Source organism: Serinus canaria, chromosome 3 (assembly GCF_022539315.1).
Source record: "Serinus canaria isolate serCan28SL12 chromosome 3, serCan2020, whole genome shotgun sequence".
NCBI lineage: Eukaryota > Metazoa > Chordata > Aves > Passeriformes > Fringillidae > Serinus > Serinus canaria.
In genome coordinates, this window is record NC_066316.1 from 46,942,056 (window position 1) to 46,954,938 (window position 12,883).

The 12,883-nt window shown below is 39.1% G+C and overlaps 1 protein-coding gene across 1 annotated transcript in view; it reads right to left on the reverse strand.

The window, feature by feature from the left end:
- The window catches only part of UST (uronyl 2-sulfotransferase), a 152,489-nt gene that overhangs the window by 95,112 nt on the left and 44,494 nt on the right, over positions 1 to 12,883 (reverse strand). The window contains exon 2 of the mRNA XM_030236339.2: positions 1,834 to 1,877. Within this exon, the coding sequence (XP_030092199.2) occupies positions 1,834 to 1,877 (44 nt within the window). The remainder of the gene's footprint in view (positions 1 to 1,833; positions 1,878 to 12,883) is intronic.

A 12,883-nucleotide genomic window follows, 5' to 3' on the forward strand; every position in this document is an offset into this window, starting at 1 on the left:
AAGCCCACAAACTTTACTAACTGTAGGTAGCTAATCAAAGAGTATCTACCCACCCAATCAATTGTGTAGATATCTATTCAGCTGGCCCTTCTACAGACAACTGAGCTGCAGCTGGATGAGGCTGTGTGAACACAGCCCAAAATTACACGTTTAGACAGGCAAAAGATATTTTCACAATGTAAACAGAAAAGTGTCTGGGTTGGATAAATCTGTCCAACTGCTACTGCCCATTGCAGTACGGATCCCATCCACAGCACCATTAATTGGTAAAGCAAAATTCCTGAAGCAAAAGAACCAAAATCTGAATAAAGTTTTCAAGGTTAAAAACTCTTATCTAGATGGAAGCCTTTTCCCTACCAGAACAGCATGGCATTTCTGAATGCTAATTCAAGCATGAGAAATACAGGTTTGAATAAGCATTGCTTTAGACTACAAAGCAGAGTGCTCACTGTGGAGACACGACAAACATAATTCTTTATTTAATCAGCCTGCTGTACTCTTGGACAAGAGAAGCAACTGGTACTAAATTTAAAAAGCAAGAAAGAAAAAAAAAGTAAAAAGAAAAAGGTATTTTAAAAGAACCAGAGAGCACTGAACAGATTTTAGTGTGAAATATTTGTTTAGCCTTAGAATACCTGTGTCCTATCTCAGTTTGCAGTGATAAATATAACTGGTTGATTTTGTCACTTCTGTCTACATCCATTTGCTTTTGTAATTGAGTAATTTTTGTTGACAGGAAGAAAAGCAAATGTACATCATTCCTCCAAGCGAACCATCTGAACTTAAAGTACAAATACTCACATATCAGCTGAAAATTGCAGATTTTGTTGGCCTGAAAATGGTGAAGAAACCCAGATTCCTGTCTGTTTTCACTAATCACCAAGCTAAGTGAAATTGCTTTCCACATTATCCTCCTCCTGCTGATCAGAAGCCAACTCTGTCACCACAGAGGTGCACACGTGGTTGATCACTTCAACTCAAGGCCTGTGGCTCAGGATGTGACTTCATGGTCAGCTGAACAGAGATGAGGGAGGGCTACCACCAGAGGTAGTGGCTACTCACACCCACCCCTCTCTACCTACTCACTGTCACCTGCTGCACTAGCATCCATGGTGGGCCACAAAAGGGAGATAATCTGCCCTTTCAGTGCTGCACTGTGCAAAATGAACTCTAACAGGCTGCAAAGACAGGCACTAGACAGTAGCAAATTGTGTTTAGAGAACAAACAACACGGTAAAACAAACAAAAATCAGGAGACCCTAAATGCCTACTTCCACTTTTTTCCTCTTGAAGAAACTATCACAGTGCCCTTCCTAACCTGAAATGTCAGGAGGTGCCATGATGACAGAAGGGAAAAGCTTATGCAGCACAGTCCCATATGATAGGAACAGTGAACCTTATTCCTAAACAAGGGCTCATGACTCACATTCATTAGATTTATCCTACTGACCTACTTCTGTAGGTAGTAGGATAAGTACTGTTTTTGCAGCAGAACCAGAGTTCCAGAAAACGCTGCTAGCCAGAGGCTATCTTCACCTGCCGGCTTAGTTACATCTGCAGTGTCTTGGCTTTCTGCATGAAAGTGCTGACAGACAAAACCACTAAATCCCTGCCTCTCTTTACTCCATGAGAAAAATCCCATTAGCTTGATGCATTTTAACCCAAGTTACTCACAAACATCTGGAAACACCAGGGGTGTAAAAAATCGGAAAGAGCACTTGCTGTTGATGTAAACCCAGCAGAGTTGCTCGGCACATGAGTTAACACACAATGAGTTAAACACAAAAGCCAAAAAAGTAAGAATTAAGCAAATACAAAATAACAGCAGCTTACCTTTTGAGGTGGTGGTCCGTGGTCATCCAGATAAGTGGAATTTCCTACAAAAATAAGAAGGTTGGAGATAAACAAAAGCCATCCAATAGAACTTCCAAACTTTCCAATTCATGGAACCAGTGCATCTGTATTCCACAAGCCTTGTGGTGTCAAATAATTCAAGGAAAATAAAAATTCCCTCTGCTTTAATTTTTGATTAACTAATTTATTTGACTACATTTGTAATACAGCATTAGATGCACATTGTCATTTTACCAAAAAATTACATGTCCCAAGGCAGCTTCAATTAATCAATCAGTATTCAGTTATTTGTATGGATAAAAATCGCCAGCTGCATCCTTGTACATTTTAAGCAAGTGAGCATGGTTAACTTCAAAAAGTTTTCTTAAGTAACCAAGTATCAAAGGCCTTTATCAAATTTTGGTCTGATGGAATTGACAAGCATTCACGTTTCTCTCTTCTAAGTGTATTTTTCCCAACTTCCAAGCTACTTTTTTGTTCCTAAACAGCACTGATTGAATGGGAACGGTATTCTGATGTAATTGTACCTGCCTTTTCAAGATGTTTGCTAAATTCAGACAAAAAGCTTCAGAAAAAAAAAAAAAAGCTTCTAAACAAGTTCACCCTTCTTAGCTACAATAAAAAGGCAACAATTTCAGACTTTTTATCTCTCCCTTACAAACACACGCTGGTACATAAAATACACACTCCCCCACACACATAGGCTATCTTCTGTGACTGTCCCTCTCGAACCCTTCTCCAAAAGTATTAATCACCTGCTTTCCCAACTCCTTCCAGCAGATGATGAAACCTCAAAGCAAGCCTAAAATTTCCCCTTGGGCCATACATGCCTCTCCTCTCAGTCATCCTCCTGCCAAAGACAGAACAAATACCTCTGCTCTAACCTTACATCAGTATGAGAATTATTTTTACAGTACCTACTATACATCCTAAAGGCACATGGAAGAGGACTTTACAGAGCTTGTCCTGCTCCTGAGCTCCTGGGGTGTTGAATAGGCAACAGAAACACAGGCTAGTGGGATAAAGCATGGTTCAGAACCAAAGGGCTTTTCTCTTTACGATCTGGCCAAACCCCTCATTTCTCCAAGTGCCAAAACTTGCCTCCCAGAGGTTTCTGGATCCAGGAGGCGGGAAGGAGGCGTTTGTGTCTGTGTGTTACAGTTATAGAACAAGGAGGTGAAGCTTTACTGTGGAATATTCAGTAGCACACTAGTGCTGGGGGCTGGTTTCAGCAGGAAAAGCAGGGGGCTGGAAGTGGAAAGGCCACCATTCCCTTACTGGACTCTTGGGAGAGGCAGCCACCAGCTGGACCACACCATCTTGGGGTGAGAGAGCCTGCGGATCACCACCGCTGCTGCAGCAGCATGATGAATTTCTATGTACAACAAGAAGTTAGGATTACTTCTCAGAAGTATTTTGCTTTCTGCTTTTCCAGCACATATTACAAAGCCATGAAAATTTCAGTCAAAAGGCTTCCAACTCATCTAAAGCAAAGTCCCAACACCCCAAGCATGTTTTTACAGATGTATGTACCTTGATCTTGCAAGAGTTTGTGCAACTAAAAAAACCTGAACAGTAACTTTTTTATGGTCATCTGAAATCACAGATCATCTTCTGAAGCATACCAGAAACTCATCTCTCTCTACATTTGACACAAACACCCACCCTTTGAACAATCCAGTGATTTAATTTAATGCCATAAATAATATGGCTGATGCCCTACATTTCTTTATTCATCCCTCTGACATGATTTAGATTGCTAGGGAAGAAATTCAGCTCCCAGACTGCTAAAAGAGTTGGCAGCCTGGTTTTCTGTTAAGAGTAGATACTCCACACACAGTGACACAGAGTTGAAAATAAGCATTTTCAAGCCTTTCTCCTCCCACTTAATCTGGGATGAGAGCAAGGAAAACTTCTCATTCAGAATTTACCTCTCCAGTAGAACCAGGCTGTTGCTAGTTCGCAGCAGCTTTCTCCTCTTTGCAATTTGGCAAGCAGAAAGATTGACACCTATTGATAAAAACATTACTTACAGATGTCTCATTGAGTCAGGAAAATTGTTTCATTTTGATACCTAACAAAAAAGTGATGTTTGTTGTCTAAACAAGCCACACACTAGAGAAGTCAAACATTAGAATAAAACTACTATTTAAAAAAAATTAGCAAAACTTAAGTTTCATAATTGGTATTAAGGTGGTTACAGGAGTAACAGTTTTTTTCCTTGTCTCCCCAAAACAAACGTCATTTATGCTTACCTAAATAAAAAGGAATATTAATTACATATGTATTAACTATCTTTACCAATCACAGCCAACGTCACAGTAGAGAAGGTCTTGAATTACTAGTCAAGAGTTTACACAGCATCTTATAGTGCAGCATCAAGAGTGTCAGAGTTATACTACAGAAACATTTTTGAGATATTTCTTAAAATTAAAGAGCTTATTACTAATTTCACTGCTCTGTGTCTGTAATGGATATTCTTAGTATGGAGACTGCATTCTTCTTCCTTGGAAATTTTCAAATTATCAAAACAACATGGAAACATCTCTAGCTTTGAACATATGGCTTATAGATGTGATCCCAGTAATCAAAATGTTATTTTTTCACAGCACGGTCTAGTTACTACTGTACCCACTTAGAAGACAATAGTAGAATTACAGGCCATTTTAGAATTGTTGTTTTCACAGCAGTTGCTTGCTGAAATTCAGAAGCTTCAAAGTGACAGAAACTAATTGCCAGTGCAACACAAGTGAAGAAGGAAACAGAGTACCGATTTGAAACCTGGTCAGAATTGCTCACAATGAGCAGAGGATGGAAAGCTGCAGACAGCTCCACAGCCCTACACTGCCCCACACTCCATGTGCAGAGCTGGCTACTGTCACATGCCACAGCTCCTCCTTCTGCTCCTCAGACACCTGAGCCACAGTGAGTCTCAGTGTTCACAGGTTGCCACATCAATTTAACATTCAGAATTCTTTTGGGTTCAAGTTTTAATTGAGATTTTTTTTTTCAGTAATAAAAGCAAAACCCTTTGCTGCATGATCCATACCATGCCCTAAGCAAAATACACTACAATAACTCCACAAATCCAGCTGCAAAGGAGTGCAGCAGCAGCCTGTGAGGTGCACCAGCCAGCTCCCTTAACCCCATGAAGCACAGCAGTGACCTCACTGATCACTGCATTGCACATCTCAGCTTGCTTCCCCTCTGTCTGCAAAACAGGGGCCATGCTACAGGAGCCACAATGCATGCAGAAATGTAATGAAAAGCATGCAAAAGGCCTGAAGGAAAGAGGATGACTTTCTAACACTAGAGGTCATGAAAATCTTATTAAGCATGACTCCCAGGATGGGTGTTTGCAAGTTTAAAAAACTTAAAACAGGTTGCCACTTTTACACATAGGGCCACTTTTCAGACAATACATATGAAATTAGGTTAGTTTAAAAACAAAAAAAAATTTCAGCATTATAGAAACTGCAACCATTGGAAAGTAGAAGGTAAAGCCAGTCTATGAACTGGCTTTACCAGCTACTAACAGCTGACATAGTAGGAGCATTGCACAGTAAAAATCAGAGACTTAGCAATGGATCCCAAAGGCACCAAAGGCACTGTACATAATCTCATCTGTTTATTGCAATTGCATTAACAAGCCTATCTAAGATGGAGAACATTATTTTACAGCTTTTATATGCCATGGCACAGACAACATGTGTTTGATGTCACTACATGCCACAAGAAGACAAGAGGCTTTCTGTGGTAGAAAAGGTGAAATGATAGAAGAGAGAATCATCTTTCCTCACTAGGAACCTTGTCCATTGTCCCAAAGCAACCTATGGCATTAAATTATTAGGATGACTTCTCTCAACTCCTTTAATAAAGCTCTAATAAAGGCATGATTGCTCTTGTCTGCTAATAACAAGATTATTTTATTTTTTTTGTTTTGGTTTGGCTTTTTCCCCTTGGAGTATTTACTCTTCAAAAAGGAATTTTCTGCCTTCCTGTAACAGCCCAAAAGTCTAAGGCATTAGAAACAAGTCAGACAAAATAATCAAGTCTCAAAACAAGCGGTATTACACATTCCACAAACATGCTCAACAGCACACTTGGGCTGGCTGAACATGTCTCCTCCACACTCTGCCAGAGATGATTAAAAAAAGAGTCAGCTTTAGTATAGAAAATGGTGAATACATGGAGGCAGTCCAGATTTTTCCATAATTCATTATCTTTGAGGTTAAGTGAATCAGCTGTATGCAAAATCTTTGGGGAAACCTTGTGGTTATGTTCCTTTCTTCTTGGAATCACTGAAGTGTGGGGGTTTTGCTTGAAGCAAGCCAAGTTTAAAGAGAGAAAGATGGTCAGTCAACCAGGATTAAGGACAAATATTGCTGTGTACAGTTCAGAACCACAGATGAAAGTAACTGCAATTCTGGAAAAAAACCTTTTCAAAAAATACTGGAGAGCCCAGGAATAGGAAGTAAATGGACCTAGGTATGAACTGAAGACCCTTTGATAGCAACTGAAACAGTGTGACTCTACTTGAACAATTCCGATATCCCACGGAAAGAATTGTGTAAAGATAGGGAGAGAAAGCCAACAATGAAAATGTGGAGCTTGGATTATTTTTCTGGAGCAGGTTTTTCCATTGTAGGGAATCACAAGCAGCAGCCTAAGGGAGCTGGGATCCAGCTAAGGACAAATTTCATTTGTCTTGTGAAAATCCTTCTTTGCTCTTTTCACTCGGTCACCATCTCAAACTTCCAGGCGCCAATACAACCTCTGCTGGCAAACAATCCCTCAGACTCTCTGATGTTTAAAGGAAAGGAACAGTTCAGTACTTGCCTGAGGAGCCTTCTGGTCTGGAAATCAGACCCTGAAGAATAATTTCCCCACCAAGCCCCTCATAATCATTAAGAGCTGCACTTTCAAAATAAACTGAAGTGCCAGTGAGTTATCAGAAGATGTTAAATTCTGCTGTGCTTCCTTCTTTATTCTTTTTCCCACCCAGTTAAGCAGCAGACGCACTTAGAAATTTCATGGATGTGTCTACATCTGAAACAATATGATTTTCTTAGTCATCATGTCTTGGAGCCCTCTGTGGTCCAGAGGCAGGGAGGGAGTTAGGAACTACAACTTGAAAACTAGCAGATTAGCAGAATGATGTTGCCCACAGCTCAAATCAAACCTAAGAGGAAAAACACAGCCAATGCTGAGGTAGCACAGCCACACCAGCTCTCACAAAGGAAAGTTTTCACAGAGGTGGACAGAGAACATTAACACAGCAAAACTTAGCAAAACCCCACTGACATTCTGCACTGGAACACAAAGTAACTTACTGTCATTTCTTCCACCAAATGTAAAACACTGCGTACCTACAACTGGTTTCCTCTGTGCAAGACTATCCTCCATAAAAATTTTCATTTTTAACCACAAAATAGTTAAAGCAAACATTATTTTTTAAAGCATTCCAAAATGGATTTTTTCCTTCTTTTCTTGCCTTTAAAATCATTTTAGTTATTCCTAATTTTTAAAATCATAAACACAATAAAACCAACCACAACAACAAAAGCCAACCTACAGTCAAAAAAACAAAACCAAACCAGCACAAGTCCACATTTAATTCACTCTACATCACTGCACACAATGAAGGAAAAATGCTGGAACATGACAAAAATACCTAGTTTGCTTTATTACCCAGTGACCTGAACCCTAGAAACTTCATCATAATTCAGATTTGATTACCTACAAGTTTCTTACTTCTAACACAACTAGGAGAGAAGCTGGCACATTTAAGGAGAGCTTTGGAAAACTTACTGGCAATTCTGCATATATATTCTATATGGAAGTACCACTGGAATACAGATATGAAGGGTTTGAATAACAGGAGGTTCTAAACCAGTATAGGATATAATATCCATCAGATGGCCCTCCTCTTGCAAAGAGAGGAGAAGAAGGCAAAGCCACTCCAAAATCACAGACCCTCTCTGAATTGTGAGGATTTAGAAATGTACAGACAGATGTTTGATTTAATTGTTTTGTCAATAAACTGCTTTATTAATACTACGGGAAGGAAGGGGGGGGGGGGTGAAATTAACATTTAATCAAGAAATAAAACAGCCCCACCAGGTACTTTCCTGCGCACAAAGGAAAAGCACATATACAGCTCCACTGAGACACTGCAGAGAAAACCTAATGACCAAAAAAAAAAAAAAAAAGGAGCCATTAAGCCAAACTTTTATTTTAATTCATTTTGCTATGTAAACAAAGACTGTGATCTATCTTTGTGGCCTGGCAGCTCTATACTAAATGCACTTCAAAGACCCATTAATCTGTTGCTAACTTTAGTCTACTTTTCAGATGGTTCTTAAATTCAGCGTTCTGGTATCACACAGCAAGTGGGCACAGATTAAATATGGTGTCCTTTTTTTTTTTTTTCCTCCTGAAATATTATTTTACCTTCTGTCAAAAAGTGTGCCAGATATTTTGTAATGACTTCTATTCTTTCCTTAATTTCCTCAGCAATATTTACCTTAACAAAATGCAGAGTCAGTTCTATAAATACACACAGGTGTTCCTGAGGGAAAAAAAAAAAAAAATCTCTCAAGATGTGTGGTCAAAGAATACCTACAGCTACACAGCTACCAACAAACCTGTTCAAAATTTGAAGGGGCAAGCTGGGAAAGCTCACAGTTAAACAGCTGAACTGCCATCCACTGAAATAACACAGACAAACATTGGTCTCTGACTTCATTTCTTAGCTGGACAATGTGAGAATAACAATGGACACTGTATCAAATTATTATGGCTGAAAACAAAAATCATCAGAGCACAGAAACCAGCAAGTTAGAGAGTAATTAGAAACATCTGACAGTTATAAATAAGATTGAATCCATGACATCCAGGTAGCATACTTGGGAATCTGCCTGCAGAAGGCTGCAGTAACATCTGTATCTGAGCATTAACAGGGATTGAATGAGTCAAAATACAGCTGAAAGAAAATTCTCTGAAAGTAGCTATCAAAACCCAACACTCTTGAACTGGAAACAGAAAAGTGTTGCAACAATCAGGGGATGAAGACTGGACAGCACTGAAGATACCTAAGAGGAAATTAGTCAAGCATCTGCCAGGAATGACCCAGGTGTTATCATGCTGCTTTAGAACCAACAGGCAAATTAAACCAGGTCCGATTCCAGCAATATTTCTTTTTAATGATTATCTCTTTTTGTTTGTTTGGGGTTTTTATTTGTTTGTTTGTTTGTTTTTAATCAGGCAAACTTCCCTTGGGTGTTATTCTGGATCCCATTACTCAATATTCTCATTCATTACTTGAAAGATGCATTAAAGAACACCTGTATCAAATTTGATAACAATACCAAATGAAGGGACTTAAAATCTGCTGAAACTGAGGAGAACAGAAACATACTGATCCGTTAAAGCAATGGTCTGAAAATACAAGATACAATCCAGTAAAAACAAACATACAAATTTCAACTTGGAAAAGGGCAACATCTTCATAAAAGCAGAACAGAAACAAGGTGGAAAGGTGCAGAAATGAGCCATGATAGGAGGTGAAAATCAGTTCCCCTCCTTTGGATCTCTTTGAGCACTTTGTGAAAGCTGTTCAGGAAGATCATTCCACTCCAGCTGAATGTATAGGGATAGTTTCACTAGCTTGGTAAGAAGTTTATTTTAATTGATTGTCATATGAAGAAACTTTTTAAGACTTAGGATTACTACATTTTCCCCTTTTCCTCCTAAGTGAGAGATAACTGCAACAATATTTGCAAGCCATCTGACTTCTTCAGAGAAAACTTCTTTCCCCTCTGCTGTGCAGAATGCATGCACAGCAGAGGGGAAATGCATGCATGATGCAGAGGAAGAAACTCCATGGGAGTGATGGTGGCATGGCCACAGGACTTCCCCTTTCAGTGCACACATTCTGCCACACAGGGAACGGCACAGCCAACACAGGAGACCTCCCTCTCCCTGCACAGCTGAGGTACAGGACTGCAACTCCACAGGTGAACCTCGTCTTTACAAGGCTCCCCTTACCAAAGGGATGACACTGGGGCTGAGGGATGGACATAGGAGACAATGATGAAGCTTCAATGAAGACCTTGTCAAGTACAAGGTCTCTTCGTCTTGCTTTACTCTGCCACTCAGGCTACAAACTCCAGGAAATCTGTATCTGACCAGACACCTTCTCAGTCAAGAGTTTCCTCTTACATCAGTGCCAGACATCAGCTCTGCTCCTGCACATGATATTTTCCCAGAGACAAGAGTTTTATTATTTAAACTTAACCCAACTTGCAAGCTTTACTCCTGTCCGCTGCATTTACGCAGATATATTTCTGTCCTTTCCCCCTGCACAGGCAATCTTGGCAAACGGCAAGTCAATGAATTTTGGACAACACCCAGCTGGCAAGTCACCAGTTATTCAAGGAAGACTTTTATTACTATTATTAGTATTATTAAGTACTACACTGCAAATGCTATCCAGAAGGAGTGGTTTGTTGGGGGTTTGGTTTGAAGTTCCTGTCCCTGGAGGCACATTTCCGAGAAGCTGCCGAGGTCTGTGGTCTGACCCCAGCAGCACCTTCCCAGCGGAGAAAAAATGAACACTCTTCACAGAAAATTGGTCACATAGATCTCTAAAGAATTATTCATATTTTTATTGTGCTGAAGCCAAATGAGTTTTCCTTGAGTGTGCTTCTCACAACATCTGAGTCATACGGTTGCTATGATTTTGTCACACGTCTTTACAGAGGCAGCTGCATTTAGGAAAATGGACCCCCCATATGAGGTAGCCTGACAAGATCGAGCTGTATGTCTGTTTTTCACTTTCTCCATAATTCAGGTTCTTATAGTATCTGATTTTTAAAAGTACAAATGAAAATTTTAAAAAAGAGCCTTTTTACAAGTCTGTCTCATTTTCCTCCTAACCAGTTTTTTGTGCCACATCAGAACTACTGTACAACTCTTCCACATACTTATATGCCTCCTGAAAAGCAAGAGCACTTTATGTAAGAAGCAGCTATCTTTGTATTGCTTTCTTTTCTGAATACAGAATTAAAAAAAAAAAATTACAAATTGTTTAACCATTATTAACTTCCCATCCTCCAAGATCTTAAGAGACACAAAATTAGAAGTAGCATTTCATGCCAAGTCTGTTAAGATGCCTATAACTGTAAAATGGAGCATACAAGTAGGTCAGATAAGGAACATAATGTACCTAAATGAGCTATTTCTTCTTTATGACACATTAGCATAAAATTTTATTAATCTCTACTAAAAAAAAATACTGCAGCTTCAGATGGCTTTCGAGACTTCAATATGATTTAATAGAAATATTTTCCATTACTATAAATGCTTTGGCCAAGCTACTCATTTTTCACACTGTCCAGCTTTTATTCATGAAGACATTTTAACTCCTCCCTACCCCAGTCTCAAACAGAAGCATCTGAGTGACACAAAGACTTCTCAGTGCAGGAGTTTTCTATTTTAAGAATTTCTGTATAGAAACTGCCCATTCAAAAACAAGGGATGAGATTTAGCAAGCACAGTGAATTGCACTAGACTTAAACCTGCATTTCAATTTTAGCACCCTTTCATCTCCTGCAACTGTAAAAAAGAGGATTAACCCCATTGCTGCCATTCCAAACCCTTGCAATACATAACTTCCACTTCAGATTTCAGCCTTTACTGAGAAGAATCATTTTGTTACATGGACTTTGGTAGCTTAAAAGGTAACTTAAAAGGTAGATTAAAAGTCAGTATTTCTGGAAGTACTTTCTTCCTCTACAAAGCACTGCAAGACTCCAGCACAAACCTTATGATTTATGTCTAGAAATATTACCTTTTCTGCCTTTAGCCTCATTTCTCATGATCTGAAATAAGATTTCTACCCATTTTGTATGAGCGTGTGATTTGTTAGATTGATTTGTAAATATTTGGTAGGATGCCCTATGAAAATAAAAAAAGGAATTAATTGTTTTGCTCTTCAATATCTAATGCTGTCATCATTACTGCAGCTGAGGACCCACTATACATAAACCAGGCTTAAACCTGTGTGAAAGACTCAGCCCTCATGAGTTTCATCAACTCAGGCATATCCAGCAGGAAACACAAACATGTACCAGTTTGAAACAGCAAAAGTTTGGCTATCCATTTTTTGAGAAGCATTTTGTATGCTTTCAATTTTCACTCAAGTTTGAGTGAAAACCTTTAGAAGACAAGTTTTCAGATGTATTGATTAATTTTTGCTGCCTAAAGTTCCCCAATGACTAAAACAGCATTGTAGAAGTGTCAGCAATGGCAGGTTCTGCATTAACATTGTTATGTGGAAAAGGTAACTACCCTTGTAGCAGTGCCATAAAACTACAGAAGCAGACCAAGTGTCATCAGCCTCAGCAGAAGCCTTCAAATAAATCAGTATTACTCCTCTTGGGCTCTCTAGCTGTCCTGGAAAGATTTACACTTTATTTATCTACTCCTAACCTAACTGGGAAGAGCTCAAACTTGCTGAAGGCAAGAAGACCTAAGAGGACCTAAAATGTGTTTGGACTCACTGGAATGACTGTTTACTCAGGACTGCTCTTGGATGCTTTGACCGCACTCATGAACTCTGAGCTGCAAACATTCACTACTGGTAACAATTACCTAGGCGTGCTCTTTCTTTTTATATCATTTTCCTGTGTTTTATTTAGCTTGGAGAACCACATCAGGATGCCACCACTGAGATGTGGCAGTTTAACAGAGCTCTAAACTGCCACTCACCAGGCCTCCTGCAGACACTCTTTCTTACAAGAGACATCTTAAAATATATGAGAAACATCTGTGCCATGTAGACTGTGACAGTATAGTAGTCATTATCTAAATTCAACTTCTCAATGTACACAGGGATTAAAGTATTTTTTCACTGTATCTACATATAACTAGCTAAATATATATATATATATATATAAATAAATATATATATATATATAAAAGCAACAACCTCTGCTTTGTTTCAGTGGTTCAGAGATTTCTAGAC